This window comes from Maylandia zebra, linkage group LG11 (assembly GCF_041146795.1).
Source record: "Maylandia zebra isolate NMK-2024a linkage group LG11, Mzebra_GT3a, whole genome shotgun sequence".
NCBI lineage: Eukaryota > Metazoa > Chordata > Actinopteri > Cichliformes > Cichlidae > Maylandia > Maylandia zebra.
This window is the reverse complement of record NC_135177.1, coordinates 36,242,839-36,262,425: the sequence shown is the minus strand read 5'-3', so window position 1 is coordinate 36,262,425 and position 19,587 is coordinate 36,242,839. Positions and strand designations below refer to the sequence as shown.

Below are 19,587 nucleotides of genomic sequence, written 5' to 3'. Positions count from 1 at the left end.
CACCTATGCATTTCTTGACCCAGGCAGCACTGCATCATTTTGTACAGTAAAGCTGATGAATAAGCTGAAAATTCATGGAAGAAGATCCAACATTCTGTTGAGAACTATGGGACAAAATAAAGTTGTTGAAACGGATATTATTGCAGATTTAGAAGTTGCTGGACTAGACGGAAATGAGTTTTGTGATCTTCCCATTCTTTATACTCAGTTCATTATGCCTGTCCATAAAGGAAACATTCCTCACCAGAACGATATACTCCGGTGGCCATATTTGAAGTCTGTACATCTGCCAGAAATTGACTCTGAAATTGATTTGCTAATTGGCTCGAATGTGCCAAAGGCTCTGGAACCACTGGATGTCATTAGCAGTGTTGGAGACGGACCGTATGCTGTTAAAACTGTCCTTGGCTGGACAGTGAACGGACCTTTGGGTGAGACTCAAACTGAAGTTCACAATCAGCCACAGATAAGTGTCAATAGAGTTTCAGTGGTGAAACTTGATGAGCTGTGGAATCAGCAGTTTAAAACTGATTTTCCAGAGTGTGCCAGAGATGAGAAAGAACCTTCTAAGGAAGACCAACAGTTTTTGGATAAAGTTTCCAATACTGCTAAGCTACATAATGGTCATTATTATATTGGACTCCCATTGAAAGACTTAAAGGTCTGCATGCCAGATAATAAAAGTGTCGCTGAACAACGCCTTCAGAATCTGAAGAAAAGACTTATGAAGAACGCTACTTTTCTGCAGGACTATAACAGCTTTATGTCAGATATGATCTCTGAAGGTTATGCAGAAAAGGTACCAGAAGACAACTTAGAACGGACAGATGGCAGGAAATGGTATTTGCCGCACCATGGTGTTCTGCATCCGCAAAAGAAAACCCTTAGAGTGGTGTTTGACTGTGGAGTCAAGTATCAAGGAGTGTCGCTAAATAGCAAGCTCTTACAAGGTCCAGACTTGACCAGCACGTTAATTGGAGTTCTGACAAGATTTCGTAAAGAACCTGTTGTCATTGCTGCAGACATTAAGGCCATGTTTCACCAGGTTAAAATACCAGAGGAGGATCGAGATATGTTGAGATTCCTTTGGTGGCCCAACGGAGATTACACTCAAGCCATGGTTGAATACAGGATGACAGTACATGTGTTTGGAGCAACTTCATCTCCAAGTTGTGCAAATTTTGCACTAAGGAAATGTGCTGAAGATCATAAACAACAGTTTAGCCTTCAAGCCGTGGATGCAATGTTGAACAACTTTTACGTCGACGATTGTCTCGTCTCAGCAGCCACAGAAGAGGATGCGATCGATCTCTATCATGAACTCTGTGCCATATGCTTGAAAGGAGGCTTTCCACTGAACAAATGGATAAGTAACAGTCGTAATGTGTTGGCTGTAATACCTGAAAGTAACAGAGCAAGCAAAATAAAGGATCTAGACTTGATCAGTGATGAACTTCCGGTGGAAAGAGTTTTGGGCGTTCAATGGTGTGTGGAGTCTGACGTTTTCAAGTTCAGAATCACTCTAAGAGATCGACCTTTGACAAGACGTGGCATCCTTTCTGTAGTCAGCTCTGTTTATGACCCTTTAGGAATGTTGGCACCAGTAATCTTAACTGCTAAAAAGATTCTGCAAAATCTGTGTCGAAAAAAGATTGGATGGGATGATGCATTACCTGATGCGGTTATACAAGAATGGACTATTTGGATGCAAGAGCTCTACAAGCTGGAGGAGTTCAAGGTTGATCGTTGTTTTAAAACCAACAGTTTTGGAACTGTAAAAACTGCTCAGTTGCATCATTTCGCAGATGCATCTGAGGACAGCTATGGAACAGTGACTTATTTGTTACTAAAGAATGAACGAGACCAGGCACACTGTGCATTCATTATGGGAAAGGCACGTGTTGCTCCTTTAAAACCAGTTACAATCCCTCGAATGGAGTTAACTGCTGCCACCTTAGCAAGCAGAATGGATGTAATGTGGAAAAAGGAGCTGCAGATGGAACTGAAGGACTCAGTATTTTGGACTGACAGCACCTCTGTACTAAAATATATCAACAATAAAACAACAAGGTTCCGCACTTTCGTCGCCAACAGAGTTTCTGAGATTGTCAAAGTTTCGAATCCTCAACAATGGAGATATGTGGACACGGATAACAATCCAGCAGATTTGGCTTCTCGAGGTTTAACAGTACAATCCTTTTTGAAAAATAAACAAACTTGGCTCTCTGGACCTCCATTTCTTCTACTACCACAAGAGGAGTGGCCTCAGAATCCTGATGAAGTGAAACAAATCTCATCAAGCGATGCAGAAATTAAAACGACAGTGAATGCTGTTCAGACGTCACAAGAAATGGATCCGGTTTCTCACTTCATTCAGTATTTTTCATCCTGGACTCGGTTGAAGCGTGCAGTAGCATGGATTCTGAGAGTTAAAAAAAACTGCTTCTGCATTACAGTAGAAGAAAACTACAGATTAAACATGATCCTGAACAAAATCTTGAACTTCAAATGAAGAAACACTGTCTGGACACCAGCAGTCTCAAAGTTAAGGAGCTGATTAGCGCTGAAATGGCTATAATCTCCTTTTGTCAAAGGAAGTGGTTTGCTGATGAAATCTCCTGTTTAACAAAAGGATCGAATGTTAAGAGAACCAGTCACATTTATAAACTTACTCCCATCCTGGAAGAAGGTGTGTTGAGAGTTGGTGGACGACTCAGTAGAACTGCAATGCCAGAAGAGAGAAAACATCCTGTTATTCTGGCCAAGGACTTCCACATTTCTAACCTAATCCTTCAACATGTCCATGAAGCAGTGGGTCATGGAGGTCGTAACCACATGTTATCTAAACTGCGTCAAAAATACTGGATTCCAGGTGTCACAGTACCTATAAGAAAAATTGTGGCTAAATGCATTGTGTGTCGGCGCGTAAATGCCCCACCAGGACAACAACAAATGGCAGACCTGCCCCTACACAGAGTAACTCCTGATGAACCACCATTCACGTATGTCGGAGTGGACTATTTCGGACCGTTTCTAGTGAAACGTGGAAGGACTACTGTAAAATGCTATGGTGTGATATTCACATGTTTAGCGTCAAGAGCCATTCATATTGAAATGGCATCATCACTGGACACAGACTCTTTTATCAATGCCCTTCGTCGCTTTATTGCTAGACATGGTCAAGTAAAAGAACTGCGATCTGACAATGGTACCAACTTTGTGGGATCCCATCGTGAGCTGAAGGAAATGATAGCAGATTGGAATCAATGTCGTATACACAATACCCTTCTTCAAAAGGGCATTAAATGGACTTTCCATCCCCCAGCTGGCTCACATCATGGAGGTGTATGGGAAAGACTTATAAGATCTGTGAGAAAGATTCTTAATTCCACCTTAAGTGTACAAAGTCTTGATGAAGAGAGCCTCAGGACTGTTTTATGTGAAGCTGAAGCTATTTTGAATGGTCGTCCTATTACAAAGGCTTCTACAGATCCAAATGACCTTGAAGCACTTACTCCAAACCACCTGTTGCTTCTTAAGACTGCACCATCATTACCACCAGGATGTTTTCAAAAAGATGACATATATGCTCGTCGCAGATGGAAACAAGTCCAATATATGTCAGATTTATTCTGGAAAAGGTGGATTAAAGAATATCTTCCACAACTGCAACAAAGACAGAAATGGTGCAACCCAAAACGAAACTTCATGCCAGGAGACATTGTAATCATTGTTGATGATTCCGCACCACGGAATTCCTGGATAACTGGAAAAATAGAAGAGACAACCCAGGACAAAAGGGGATTTGTTCGTCATCTTCGGATCAAGACAAAGACTGGATTCCTAAACAGACCTATAAATAAAGTCTGTCTTTTGCAGGAAACAGAGAATATTTAACATATTGGACTGACTGGATAATCTTTAAGTGACCTACTCCTTTTATTTATGGGTTATTAACTTCACAGATGGTGAACCACAAGTAGTAGTACTGATGCATGTTGCACTAAAGGGTGATTGACATGTTTTATGAACAAGCAAATGATGTAAGACTTGATTATTTTGTAATTATTATTTAAAAGATAATAATTAGGGGCCGGTATTGTAAGAGCCAAAGTCAATGTTTATGTTTTTCCTTTTTGTTTTGGTGGCACAGGTGTATAGCTTTACCTGCGTCTCAGGTGATGGTATGTGGGTGTGGTCACAGTCTATTTACCTGAGGTCGGTGTTCGCAGCAGGTGTGTTGGGTGAGTGGTTTGTGGGCAAACTTTTCTGTTGACCGTCATTTTCTGGCACACCAGTTAATCCGTGCGCTAGTTGGAAATTGATTGAAAGCGCAAATGTTTGTTCTTGTTTTGTTCTTAAAATAAATGCGCAAAGTACAAGTTCGACTCATTATGGATTATTGGAGGCGCGTCACAGGGACACAACCAACTCAGCCGGCCGCGGCTTTATTTACGGATGAAAGTCGCAACATTCAGGAAGACAAAAAAACTTCCATTGTTCAGTTTTTGTGACTTGGTTCAAAGATTTTGAATCAACTCTTGATAATCTTTTTTTATTAGGGATAATTATTCTCTTACCTTTGAGTCCTGAGCTGCTCTCTGACAGCCTCTGCACCAGATCAGTTCTCTGCATGTCCCTGAAAACATCAATGGTTACCTCCACAGACTGTTGGCCACATGTTTGCACCATCGCGTTCACTATATGTTTTCTGTTTGTACTCGGTGGGAATTGTGGAAGGCCCCTCTGAAAACATGTGAACTGCAGGAACCACATGAACTCCTTGAGACCCTGATCACTCAAATCCTCCCGTGTTTCTAGAAGCAGATCTTTAACAGCTGCCATTGTTGCAACCTGGAAAATTCAAACATTCATAAAGAAAAATTAAATATTAATGTTTCTGTTGCTGTTTTAAATATTAAAACTAATTAAAGACATTTAAATCATGTTTTCTCAAAAAAATTTAATATAAAAAAGCCAACATTTATAAAGAAAATATATCATTTCCACACTAAGACTTTTTTTTAGCAATTACATTAGGCATTTCTATGATAATGTATGATTTTTCTGATGATCACCTAAACCACAGATACATTTAGTAACGAGGGCCTGAGCATTCACAGTGTGAAGACCTTGCTGTGTATTCACTATTATTATTATTGTCTGTGAAGGTTCCCAGTCATCCAGGTCATCGTAGTCTAAGGAGCTTGGAAAGAAAAGTGTCTGGACTTCTTTAAGTTGCTTGAAGACGTGTCACCTCTCATCCAAGAAGCTTCTTCAGTTCTAGGATCAAATGGTGGAGAGTCCCAGATTTAAACCCAGTGGGAGTTTCCCCCCAAAGACGGACGAAGGACCCCCTGATGATCCTCTACCTAATCACATGAGCCAAGGTTATTGGTGAGGACAATTCAATAATCGCTGATTATTGGTGGGGACATGTCCCTTCCGTCCATGCCAAATCTACGCCCTTGCTCCTTAGACTATCTGGGATAATAAATTTCATATTGCATGCATATATGTCTACCAATTAAATCTGGCCTGAGGTCTGCCATGTTTTAAATTCAGTTATTTCTCTCAGAAATTTGAGATCAAAATTACGACTGTGTTACCTTTATACTGTCACTAGTTAGTGCAAATAGCTCAATGGGACATAGAAACCTTTAAATTAAATTCCATCACCTGATATATATTCTCAAATGATATCAACGCTTTGAAAGCTGTTTACGGTCAGAATTTTTTGAAAACTGTAATTGTAAATAAATTCAAACAATTGAGCTTCTCTCTCTGTGTTAAACATAAATATAAACAGCGGCTTGGACAAGGCATAGAAGCCAAACAGGTTCTCCAAAACCTGTGTTTGAAGTCTGGGTCTGCTGCTCTAAAAAATTAATATACATAAAGCAAAATGTGTCAAATTAACCAACATGTTAGCTGTAGGGACTGCTGCTGCAGCACCGTCAACAGCAGTACCAGCATAGTAACAAGACCTCACACTCACAGTAGGCGGCTGTTGATAGCACCATCCATGGAGAAGTGCAACTGATAAGAAACCAACAACAACTTCACTAGCCTAATTTTAAAAAATGGTTTCAATATCAGTGATCAAAACAAAATTAAATATATACATACTATATATATGTGCATAATATTATATCTTATTTCATTTGTTTGTTTCACTCAGAAAAGCAAAGAACATGTAATCAGTTATGGGGCAACGCATTTCAAAGATGCACAGGTCTCAGTAAAAGAGATATGTGAACAAATGAAGACTGAAGCCGTCGTACTCGACCAGAACAGGGTGCAAACCAGAAAAGAGGCTGATATTGATGGAAATGCGCTGCCTACCGAGATGGAGAGCCTTCCCGAATTCCCCAAAGCAATGATAACTTCATTGTATCCACAGAAGGGAGTTCCAAGCTCGAGTGAATAAATAACTACTTGATATCTTCAGTGGCACAGGAGACGAGTGGACATCATATTTCTTGCAATGATGCAATAAATGACTTTGCCTCTAGAAAAACTAGAAAACAGGTTAAAAGAAGAGGGAGGAGAAAAGTAGAGTTATGTTTGATTCCTAAACCGTGTTTGATATCTTGTTTTGGGAAGCTCAGGTAGATATTATTGGCTCATCATTCAAACCCTTTTTACTGCAGACAGGCACAGTGCAATACTCATTACACTAGAATTTAAAATCTGACATTTTACTTGATGCCAGAGGAGAGTCCTGAGGGTCGTTTTACATTTAAAAAATGCAAATTTAAAAATATGTACAGTTTGAATATAGATACAGTCACCTATATAACAAATTCAAATCAGCTGCAACAAAAGGCTAATACACACATTAATGAATCAGTAATTAAGGCCAGTGACATCATGTAAATGATCCTGATTTCATTTTAGGTACTTTAGGTGAAGTCTGATGCTCAAAGCTTTGCAGATTAATTACAAAGTAAGTTGATTGAGGAGGATCGTGACTTTAAAGTGTTTAAATATTTGTTTAGCCAGTTGGAAAAAAGTAGACAACATTGTTTAAACTCGGATGCAGACATCGTACACTGCGTTTATGTCACTATATTTATTTATTCATTTCAAAGGTCAATTTATAAAATTTAATTATTCACTAAAACGAATTCTTCGAGTTTAATTCTGGTTTATTTTTAAGGACAATAAATGTTTGCATTATGTTTTACTTTATAGAAGATAATGAAATCTGAAAATAAATTTATGACAGTTTGAGTCATGGATAAAAACATGGCTGATGACATCGTCAGTTCATCTTTAAGTGATACAATTTACATTTTTAACCCTCTGATGCATGAATTATGAAAGCCTTGGTCAAGATTTTTTTCTTAAGTGCTTTTATTCTTCTCAGGACATGAAAAAAAATGTTCAACTCTTTTTTTCCCAAAAATATGTTTTTTCATAAAGTTATAAACTTGTCCACTCCAGTGGACTACATGCGCCTGAGCACTTAGCATGAAATACTGTGAATTTACTATAAAAATTAATTACCTTGTGTTCTATTGTAAATATACAAACACTTGTTTGCTTGTATCCTTTGAAAAACATCTCAGCAATTTTTTTGGAACTTTCAACTCATAAGGCCCCAATGTTTAGACGTAAATAACAAAACCAATCAACAGTCCTAGCTGTGAATCCTACACCTGAATATGGCAAACTATCTCCAACAAGAGAAACATTTTTGAGTCTACACAGTTCTATAACGATGCAGGACAGTATTACCAAGCCCTTAGTAGCATGCTGGAAGAAAACACAAACTGACATCTTAGTCTCTGCATCTCCAAACACTTCTGTGTTCATCACACCTAGGCTGTCCGTAGTTCCTATGTCTCTGTTCTGCTCTGGCAGCCACTCTCATCATCACTGGACTTATCACTGAACTCATCATCACTGCACTCATCAATGAAATCATCATCACTGGAGCTGGATGGAATTTCCTGGACTATTCTGTACGCTGCCTTATTCTTTGCTGCATTTGAAGTCTACAAAATATGATAAAATAATTATTATAGTAACTCAAACTACAGCTGATCTGCACAGAAATATATATTTTAAATGAGTAGCTTATAAATGTAACAATTATATGCTTACTTATAACCAAAACAGTCCCAAAAAACAGTGAGACAATTTATGACTTATGTTAAAAAAATATAGTGGGTAATGCATGATGTCCACTACAGTGGACACATGGTTAATCGTAGTTTTCTACATATTAGACATAACAATTTCTTATTCCAAACAGATAATATCCTTCCCTAGATGTTACTGCATATCATCATATTTTTTTTACCTGTTGGGCTCTTTTAGCATAGAAGGATTGACAGGATATGCCAGCAGTGGTCGGCAGGGGTGACAGTTTGTCTGCCATCTTTGATTCAGAGGAAATTTACTTGCAGTTGCACTAACTGAACACTGAATTGACCTCAATGGAGCATGGCAGCAGAGAGCACTCTAAAGGCTAATATGCAGTTCCACCATAGAAACCAATGCATTAAAGAGATATGTACGTTTTAGTAGCTGTCCACTCCAGTGACCACTATGCATCAGAGGGTTAATATAAAAAAATTTAAATATCCAAAGTGTTTCATGTAAAATGGATCAATTAAAGGAGAGTCACTGAGGAGCAAAGGCACCACATAGCAGAACAATTTTCCACAAAGAAAAGACATCTCCACCTTTTTAATGTAAACATGTTATGTTCAGGTAGATCGTGTACGTTTGGTCTAAAAATGTGTTTTTTTCCCAACACATTTACTTCTTTGAAAGGTCTTCAACGAGAAATTTCTCATTTGCCAAAAGGCTTTCATAGAAGATGTCTTTGCAGGCTGCACTGGCTTTCAGGGGACCACTGTAGAGCTCCCTCATCCTGTCCTGAGAGGTAGGCAGAGCTCTAATTTTGTCATATTGTTCTTGGTCGATAACTCCCTTGTCTTGGAGCTCATCCAAAATGGGTGCGATGTTGCTCACTCTCTGGATCAGCTGGACTCTGTGTTTGTCCACAAAATGCTTTCCTGGAGAAAAAAGGAAAGAAATACAATAAAAGTTTACGGTTGTTTATCATGTGAAAATTTTATTCACTTTATTCTCAGCTTTCATAACAAAATGCTTTAAAAAAATCACACTTATTTCATAATTAAAATTAATTAAATGTTAAAAATAGAACATAAATGATGTCTTTCACTTTTTTCATCCAGACATTGAAACATTATTGTGTTTCCTGAATTTCCAAGAGTCAAGTTAATGTTGCAGTTTCCTCTTTTATTACAGAGAATCTAGTGAGCTGGTTTCACTCGCTGCTGGATGCTTCATTCACATCTTTTAGCCGACTTTCAGAGGGTACTTCACGTGATCTTGGTTGTCAGCCATGGGGGGTCCAGGTTTTTTAGACAGACAGACCCATCATGATGAGCCCCCACCGATTTTTGTCTCAGCCCAGACCTGTCCTGGGTTTTTAGCAGCAGCACTCCTGACTTTGGGAATGGTTGCTTTAGTTGTTGTTTTTGGATTGTGCAGAACAGACTGTGGTGCTCATGGTCAAGGTTACATCAAGGGCAGCAAACACCAAATTAAATTTAAGGTAATGATACTGAATTCCACCTTAACAGCAGCTTCATTCTTCGTACTAAAGAACACTGAGGCAATCGTTGATTCAGTGCCATATAAATAAAATTGAACTGATTGAATTGGAAATTAGCCATCACAGCTCATGGAACATCTGCTTATAAGCCTGCTGAGTTCAGTTGGCTAAATCCACAAATAGTAGCAGCGTCGGTCAGCTGATCATAACCTTTACACAGAAGCCACCTGTGCTCACAAGAGAAATTATTATGATTTATTTTTGAGTGATTTCTGTCCTCATGCTGCAGCACCACAGCCGAACTTAGGGTTTAGTGATGTGTCATTCACAAACGAGCCGACACAAAGAGCTCATTCTTTGTAGCAAATGACAAAAGCCGACTCTTCAGCCTCAACCACTCAGCCCTGCTGAGAATCCATGCAACCAGCAGCTTTGATGGGCACACCGTGTGACCAATGGCATGCAGGGACAGATAAGGATCAGACAGTTATGTGAATAAAGGAAGATGGCGAACAGTGTTACGGACCAGGTACTCAGAGCACCACAGAAAAGTGAAGAAACAAGCAAAAATGGAAAAGGAGCAGCATCTGGCTGCATTTCATTGATTTTGGAGACCAAACAGCTGAGAGCATAATCTTTAAAATCAGGAGCTGGCTAAAATGATACTTCTTTTTAGACTGCAGGAACACCACAAAGCACACGTCACCAAAATCTCAAAGACTTATTTTCATTTCTGTGCCTCACAGTGCACACATCTTTTTTTTTCATTACTCTTGACCTCAGGCTAAGTTATAGTTTGAGTCAGGATCAGTTACAGGGAGAGGACTTCATGCTGCACCTACCGTCTGCCATTGTACATCCACCAGATGCTCCAGCTGGAACAAGCAGAGGGGAAAAACTATTGATTAATACTGTTAGAGCCAATCTATAGAGAGATATTTTTGATACTGTTTCAGTTATTATGTTACATGTTTAATTTTGTATGATATGTTGTTAGAGAATAAATGCTGCGCGTTTAATTTGTGTCGGGTAAGAAAAACATTACAGCGCATGTGTGGTAGCAGGTTAGAGTGAGCCAGGATGGCAATGGAAATGTGCGCTGTAGCAGCAAATAGTTTTTTGACCGTGACATCTTTTGTTTGTATGTACGAATCAGAAATAAATCTGCACAGCTCACATTAAAAAGTGGAAGAATTATTTTTTCGAAGCTTGGGACAGAAATTCGCCACTACAAATACTGATGATGATGTTTTACACTGATAGAATATAAACAACTTCCTTCTGTCCACAGGATGAAGGGCTGCTCAGATTTAAAACTGTGCACCTTATTTGTTTCCAGTTGGTTGGAAACAATAAACGATGGGCTGATGCACCAGAAAACATTAAAACCAACTAAATCATGGCTCTTCTTTAGGTTATTAATATTTGGCTCCACTGGACATACATAGATAAGCTCATTTCAGGATTAGGTTATCTTATCTTTTCTTTATTTTATTCGATCTATTGCTAATAAAACATTGCTAATAAAAACAGCACGCTGCCCTAGTAACCAATGTGCTGATTACAACTGTGAGAATAGCTGAGAAAATGTTCCCCCTTCAGACAGAAACCATGATATTTATTCAAAGGCTTCCTTTGATTAAAATCGTTTCAGCTTTCATTAGTTTCCAGCTTTTAAAATTAAAAACTGCAAATCTGCAGAAAACAACAACTCTGCACGTTATCCATTTTTCTTAAATACTGAGAATGTTATTCTCTGCATTTGTTTCGTTTTTTACGGCTTTTTTCTGTTGTTTTTGTATTTTGGGACAATAAAGACGAGTTTCCACTCTTGAAGTTCTATAGTCAAAGCACACGGCTCAATAATTTAGACTAAAATTTAAGCTCATACTACGTCATTTTGATAAACAATACGGAACTCACCGTCACTGGAACCACGTTTTGAGGACTGTCCACCTGTAGCGTTCTCTGCGGAAATGAGGAAGACACAGAGTTTGATGTGTGATGGTGCTAAGAGCAGTAATATTAAAATACCATACATGGGTGTAATGTTACAGGCATTAAAGAACTATTGGAGGTTAAACTCAGTGACCCTCACAGCCGTCACGTATAATGGCTTCAGCTCCACATTTATACAGAAGAATGAAGCAGCTCCATCAGCACATTATATATGATTGTTATTACACAAGAAGTCAAGACTTTCATTTGTAATGTGAAACTGGAGCTGTGGAGCTGAACCTCTTAGCCGCGGAGACCTACGCTTTTTAATTTCATTTTTATTATTTAGCTTTCTCCCTCTCATAAACCTGCACCTTATTCCACAACGTTTTTCTTCATCCGAGGTCTTTAATCCTGTCAAACCGCACGACATCTGCAGTCAGAGGCAGTGAAAATCAGTGGCGTGTCTAGAAAATTTTTGTTGGGGGGGCCAGGTAGGGGCACAGATTTGGAGAAGGGTGGCAGATTTAATTGGCAGATAATGTTTTAAAAAAAAATTCTACCAACCCTTAACCATAATTCAATAATCCTATAAACCTAATAATCAAATGCACTTTTAACTCTTATTAGAATGAGATTTTAACCACTACGGTGCAAAGTTTTTAGATACTGCGTTGATAAAGTACAAGAGATACAATCAGTGCTTTGTCAGTGTTTACTCAGCAGTCAAGGACAACAATATTTGCATAGTATTTTTACTGACATATAGTGCACATATGTTTTGGGCAAAAACATTTTTGAAAATTAAAATACGAACATTTGTAACAAACAATTGACAAATTAGCCAATGCAAAACTTTATCTGCCTGTTAAAAAAAGAAGATAATCTTCTCACAAACTGGTGTTTGATTTTGAAACAGGAAAAAAGTGGGGAAACAACTGAAAAGACTAACATTTGAATGAAACCTGAAAGCAAGTAAATACTTTCTATGCTGCCTTATCGTAAACTTTGGTAATATTGATAAAGAACAACACTGGCTGATGATGAAATACAGTCAGCTGGCATGGTGACACTGCCAGTATAACCTGCAGGGCTGGACTGGGACAAAAAAATTGGGCATTTTTACTACAGACCGACCCACCAGGTAGTAAAGCCATAAAGACTTTGACTGAAAACAAACCCTGTTGTGACAGTGATGTACAGTCTTGTTGGTATATGTATGATTTCTATACATTTTACGTCAGATAAAAACTTTGGTTGTAAGATTTAGATAATTATTTAATAAAAACTAGGTATTTTAAATGAGAATAAGAAAGAAAAGTATTTCTTTGTGCCCACCTTTCCCTGTTAATGCCCTACCTGGCCCCCTGGCAAAACTTTGCTAGACCCGCCCCTGCACAGTTACCAGCTGTCTGCTACATAAAAAAGGATCCTGGTGTTATTTGTCTCTCAGAAACAGTTCATAACTTCAACTCATTCATGTCACCTAAAAGGTAAACCTGTTTCTCCATCACCTGTTCAGCTCTGATGGTTCAGTAAGGACATCTCCTGGTTTCATCTTCATGTTTCCCTCTCACCACATATCTAAACAGACATCATGACCAGCAGGTTTACAGCTGTGGCTCCAGCCAACATCAGCTGATACTAGAAATTAATATTAAATAAATTCTAACAACAGCCGATCAAGCTTAAACGTGGTGCTGTTGTTTAGCGCGACATCCGCTGGTTTCCTCTTTCTGGCGCAAAGTGGGCGATAAACAAGAGAGAAAAGCCGATCAGCTGATCATTGATCAGTTTCATGATTGAAGTAGCAACAGGAGAGGGAGGGGGAGAGAATGAGAGAAGAGGCAGCTGTGCAGCATAAAGACAGAATAAATCCAGCTTTGTGTCTTTTTTTCCATTCTAGCTAAAGTCCGGGACAAACTGCGTCTCTTCTCAGCTCAATACGAAACGTGTAATATTTTCTCTGAATGAGGGACCATTCCATTTTTTTAAGGAGCCGTTGGCAACTCTACTAACTAACCTTATGAATAAAATAAAGTTCACTATCAGTAACATCATAGCACCACCCAGCTGTATAAAAACTCCGTCAAACTGGCTAGAACGCAGTATGAGTTATTGCAACTGACAGTAAAAAGTCAGCAACATGAAAATAAACTCCACCTAAACTTGGTTTATATCTGACCCAGATAGACTGCAGGTCATAACTTCTTACCTGAAGTTCAGTTCACCTGACACTCGGACTGGTGGCTGCTTCGGGTCTCTCCTCCTGCCTCCCCTTCCCTCATCCACCTGTTGCCTCTGTGGAAGCCCCGTCATAGCCACCACCAAACAACTGAGTTATTTCTACACATCGACCTGCATCTGGCCAATCCACCACCTCTCATTGTTCATGCCATTACAAAAAAAAATAAATAAGTCACTGGGGATATGCCCGGTATGCCCGATGGCCAGTCCAGCTATGTTAACCTGCAACCAAATCTGCAGCTCCATACAGCAATGTTACGACTTAGATTATATCTTATAACGCATAACTCTTATGTTAGCTGCCCTCAGTAGCATACTGTCTGAAATATTCCACAGCTTCAATAATTCTTTAAGTGTTATTTTTTTCCTTGGTATTCTAATTTCACCGAAGTTTACTAAACTCAACAAACTTGATATTACTTACCGGGACATTTAGTCTGTCCTCATTTTCTTTCACCGAAAAATTGTTTCCTGCAGTGCCATCTTTCGCGCTTGGCTCTCCTACCTTTGCTAACGTGATGCGCATAGCGCAGAAGCGATGCTGCATTCACTTACACTCGGATATCTGAGCGTCACCGTGAAAACATAATCGGACATTTGATATTTGATTGAATTTTATTGTTTTGCCTTTGGGGTGGCACCTGGGGTGGCCAGTCTGGTTTGGGGGGTGGCCTGTGCCCCCCCAGGCCACCCCGCTGGACACGCCATTGGTGAAAATGATCAACCTGCGGAAGCAACATCTGGAACACTGTGGAATCACACTGGGGACAAATATAAGCTGAAACACCGTCGTGGAAATATGTTGTAGGCAACTCGCACAAATTCGCCAAACTGCGTTTTAAAACTGCGATTTGGGAACAAAATGTTCTCGGACAGTGTAAGGATCAGTGACTCTGTTAGCTGTTATAAACGGGGACTGGGGGGTAAAATCGAGAGGCTCTGAAGAAGAAAGTGAAACTGAAAGAAGAGCAAAGACGAGCGGGAAGTTTTTTGTTTATTTTGTTTTTTAAACATTTTTGCTTCCGTTTTAAACTTTATTTGTTGTACAGATGTGCGGATACGTCAGCGGTCCTTCCAGTAGTTGCTCATTATTAGGTTTCGCTCCGTACGATACAATAATCTAACACTCAGTCTTCAAACCCTGGCACCGAGCTACCGCAGCGGTTTGTGTCGGGTTTAAAATATGAAACTAATCGCAGATTCTTACCTCTGCGCTGCTGTCGATTCGTTTCAGGATCTCCAGAACCACCGAAGCGCCTCCTCCGCGGTAAAGTCTGTGACCTCTTCCCTTCTACTTCCTCTTTTTTTAACATTACGCGCGCCTTTTTCACGTTTTCTCTGCAGTCCAGAAGCAGATGATTTCAGACCATATGTTGTGCCAGAGTGATTCATTCAGTGTTTCGTTTTTTAGGTTCTTTGGGTGAAGTTTGATGCTCAGATCTTCACAGATTAAGTTGATTAAGGAGTTGAAAGTGTTTACATATTTGTTTAGCCACTTTGAAAAAAGTCCTGTAACTTCCTAAGACCCGAGCGCTTGATTGGGACGTGATGAATGTGAAAACAAAGAATTATCTTTTTACCTAATTTTGCTCTACAATGGCCTGATATTCACATATGAGCACATTCGTTTTAGATTTCGATAGAACAGTGGCAGTATAATGTCCCCGTAAGTGGATATCAGGCCCTTGTAGAGCAAAATTTAGTAGTGTGGTCGAGACAACCCAAAATGGGATGTCCGCATATCTGGACAACAAATGCAAAACATCATTTAAAATCTTGTGCAGAAATTGTTCCCAGTGTTTTACCATCATATTTTTTGAATGAATATTCTGATTTTCTGCCTCCCCCGTCCCTCCATAATGTACACTGCATTATTATTTGAATAAATCATTTGATAAAAATGAAGATTTTATTTCAAAGATTAAATTATAAAACGTTTTAATTAATCATCAAAATGAACAAGAAAAACATGACTTTAATTTTGGTTTATTTTTTTTAAGGACAGTAAATCTGTCACTATGTTTCAAGTTACAATAAGATGATGACATTGAAAAACAGATTAATGAGGCTTTGGATGATTTATGGATAAAACTCATTCAGCTTCACGGCCCCGAGGATTCATAGTAATGCGAAAGGTACCCCTCTGCGTCCTTATGAACGCTCAGGATTCTTAATTGAAGCACTCCCCTTTTTATTCTCTTCGCGGCCCTAACCCTAGCATTAACCATCACCTTACATTTATCAATTTCAACCCGCTCTCACGCCTGGGAACGAGCAACATAGCGACGATTTGTCACATATATGTTACGTTTTGGGATGAAACGTGTTTGGATTAAAAACATGGCTGATGACATCGCTGATTCATTTTTAACATATATAACATTTACATTTTTTAATATAAAACTTTCAAATATCCATAGTTTTTCCTGTAAAATGGATCAATTAAAGGAGCCCTGAGGAGCAAATGCAACACATAGAACAGTTTTTACAAAAATGTAAGTGTAAAATAAAACCCCCACAAAGAAAAGGCATCTAAACCTTTGTAATGTAATCATGTTATGTTCTGGTAGATATTGGTAGATCTATATTTGGTCTAAAAACTGTTTTTTCAACACATTTAATCCTTTTCACTGAGCTCTTTAACGAGAAATTTCTCATTTGCCAAAAGGATGTCATAGAAGATCTTTTTGCAGGCTGCACTAGCTTGCAGGGGACCACTGTAGAGCTCCCTCATCTTGTCCTGAGTGGTAGACAGAGCTCTAATTCTGGTATAAGTTTCTTGGTTGATAACTTCATTGTCTAGGAGCTCATCCAAAATGGGTGCGATGTTGCTCACTCTCTTGGTCAGCTCGACTCTGTGTTTGTCCACAAAGTTCTTGTCTGGAGAAAGAAAAGGAAAGAAATTAAAAAAAAAAAGTTAAGGGTTGTTTATCATGTGAAAATTTTATTTACTTTATTCTCAGCTTTCATAACAAAATGCTTTAAAAAATTCATTTATTTCATAATTAAAATTCATTAAATGTTAAAAACACATTCGTTCCTTTTGGTCGACTATTTAAAAAGAACATAAATGACATCTTTCCTTTTTTCATCCAGACATTTAAAGATTATTGTATCTAGTTAATGTTGCAGTCTTCTCTTTTATTATCAGGAAATGAGGAGCTGCTTGGCAGTTTCAAGGCCTCGGGCACAAAGGTGAGAAGTAACGAAGTACAAATACAAATGTATTTTACCTGAGTCTTATTTTTTCTGACTACTTTTTACTTTTACTCCCTGCCTTTATAAACAAATATCTGTACTTTCTACTTCTCACATTTTCTAAACCGGCTCGTTGCTTTAACGCATTTTAGTCGAGTTATTATTTCGTCACTGCCAGCCTCCAAACATCCAAACGATTTAAACCTGAAGAGAAACACATGGTAGGCGGTCCTGTTCGATTATCATTCACCAGAGGATGGTGATCTCATGGTAATCTATGGGGCCTTATAAGGCTCACTGGCCTTAGATTTGATGGTGGGCTGAAGGTTTCAAACTTTGATCCTCGTGCTTCTCTTTCAGCTAATCTAATTAATGCTATTTAAACATATGTTAGGGTGTAGGAACACAACAAAGCACATGTCAACAAAATATGAAACACTTAATTTCTGTGAATCCAGCGGACATGTTTTTGTTTTTTACGCTTGACCATGTCCGAAGTTTTAGTTTGACTCAGGATCAGTTACAGGCGAGGTCTTCACCTACCGCCTGCGGTTCCACCAGCTGCTCCAGCTGACGCACTCGAGGCTGGAACAAGCAGAGATCTAGTGTAAGAGCATTTTATTCTTTTGTTTGTGTTGTTGCACATTTTAACACTCAGTTAAATAAAAACTGATGCACGAGGAAAATAACTGGTTAGATACTCAAGGAAATAAAAACGGGACTATAATGTTCTGGGGAGACGACAAATCATTCAGAATTAATTAATGGTGTGTAGAGGCGGGAGGAGCGATCCAGTAAGTCGCCCCCCTTTTACGCACAATTTGATCTGCCACCAATAATCAGAATGGGAGGGGCAGACAAAGCGTCCACGCTCCATGTTTCCCGTGAAAACAGGACAAAATGTCGACGCTTGGAAGAGAAGAGAAGACATATGGACACATTTCGCATTTGACGTCAAGGAAAGTACGAGCACAGAAAACCTTTACAGACTTTAATCAACCGAATTAGCTTTAGAATTAGTCTGCGATAATCTTCCGATATTTAGTCAACTAAAGCTAAAAGAATTTAGACAAAAATTATGATTAAAACTAAATCAAACGTAGCACTGGTCTATACTGTGAAATGTCGGTAAAGAAGAAAGGAAAACAGCAAATCAGCCTCGTCCCGTCGAGGCTGATTTGAAAGGTGAAACTCACCGTCAGTGGGAGCAGGTTTCGAGGAATTTCCACCTGTAGCTTCCTCTGCAAAAATGAAGACACAGTGTTAGAGTCCGTGACGGTGTTTCAGTGGATCACACAGAGACGAACAGTAATATTAAAATATCATACATGGGTGTAATGTTACAGGCTTTGAAGAACAAGTGATCCTCACGTACTATGGCTTCAGTTCCACATTTATACAGAGGAATGACGTATCCCTCAGCTCCATCAGAGCTATCAGGACATTTTATAAGATTATTATTACTCAAGAAGTCGAAGTCCAGACTTATCGTGGGACTGGGAAATCGCATCTGTGCGCATGCGCCAAGCGCATGGCGCCAGTGCCTGATCAACGTCAAAGAGGTCTGCCATTTCCATGCTCTGGCAGCCGATAAATGCGGAACTTATACCAGCATTATCTCCCCATTCTGGCTAGCGTTAACGACATCAACACAGTCTCACGATGAAAATAGGTCGCAGTCCTTCTGTACGGGTGTAGGTTCTGCACAACGTTTCCTCGTACACATTTCTAATTGTTACACGCGAACGGCGCATAAAGTAGCTGCTCTAATTAGGCTCGGTCGCGCCCGCTGACTTCACTTTTAATCTGCAGATCGGGAGTAAAACGGGCTCGGACACGTATGGAAGAGTGACTCTGTTCGCTGTTATTAAATAAACGCTGAAAAACAATCGAGAGGCTCTGGTCAGATAAGAAAAATGAAAGTGAAAATGCAGCATCCGAACACTCAGCCATCATTAAACCCTGACCTCCGTCTGTGCAGGTTTTAGGCTGCAGAATCACAGTCGTTGATCTTACCGAGTTCTTTCGCCTCTTCGCTGCAGCCGATCTGTTTCAGGATCTCGAGAGTCACCCTCAGAGCCCCCTCCTCAGTAAAAATAGACACCAGCGCGTCTGTGACCTGCAGACGGCTTTTGTCCTCCACCTTGTTGCGTTTTACGCGCGGCGGTTCTCTGCGGTCCAGAAGCTGGTGGCAGAACTTCTCATAGTTCCCCTTTTCCAAGTCCTCCAGAGTGTCTGCCACAGCGGATTTGATAGTTTTGGCCATTATTCACCGAGATCCAAAACTGCACCTCTGATTGTAACCGCTGTTGCTTTCCGGTGTGGTGCCAGAGTAGCTATGTAAAGCTGCTTTAAGCAATTTGGAACTGTAAGAGAGAAAAAAACGGTGCATTCAAATGCCTTCGGAAACAGAAATACTCTTTATAATAGCTCAGTCTGTTTCACAGCTTTTACAGATTATTTCACAGTGTAGTGATTTCACAGGCCTAACAATTCTGTGATGTATCTCAGGGCAGATATTTCAATTATTTGTATTTATTTTGTTATTGTCACATTGCTTCGGAGCAACACTAGCAGTGTAAGTGCAAAACTAACATAATTATGAT

At 39.4% G+C, this 19,587-nt stretch overlaps 1 protein-coding gene across 1 annotated transcript; it reads right to left on the bottom strand.

Moving 5' to 3' along the window:
- Nucleotides 1-8,600: 8,600 nt before the first annotated feature.
- Nucleotides 8,601-19,359, bottom strand: LOC112431240 (apoptosis-associated speck-like protein containing a CARD). Its single transcript, XM_024799781.2, has 8 exons — nt 18,998-19,359; nt 18,178-18,222; nt 17,525-17,566; nt 16,404-16,663; nt 14,991-15,141; nt 11,522-11,566; nt 10,441-10,473; nt 8,601-9,032 (listed from the first exon to the last, which is right to left on the bottom strand). Exons 1-8 carry the CDS (start codon nt 19,245-19,247, stop codon nt 8,773-8,775), a joined length of 1,086 nt encoding a protein of 361 aa, XP_024655549.2. The 5' UTR covers nt 19,248-19,359; the 3' UTR covers nt 8,601-8,772.
- Between the last annotated feature and the right edge of the window lie 228 nt (nt 19,360-19,587).

Coding starts and splice junctions, on each gene's coding strand:
- LOC112431240 (XM_024799781.2), bottom strand. CDS start 19,247: ATGGCCAAAACTATCAAATCCGCTGTGGCAGACACTCTGGAGGACTTG. Junction 18,223..18,997: donor CGAAGAGGCGAAAGAACTCG/GTAAGATCAACG, acceptor TCATTTTTGCAG/AGGAAGCTACAGGTGGAAAT. Junction 11,567..14,990: donor GAATCGACAGCAGCGCAGAG/GTAAGAATCTGC, acceptor TCATTTCCGCAG/AGAACGCTACAGGTGGACAG.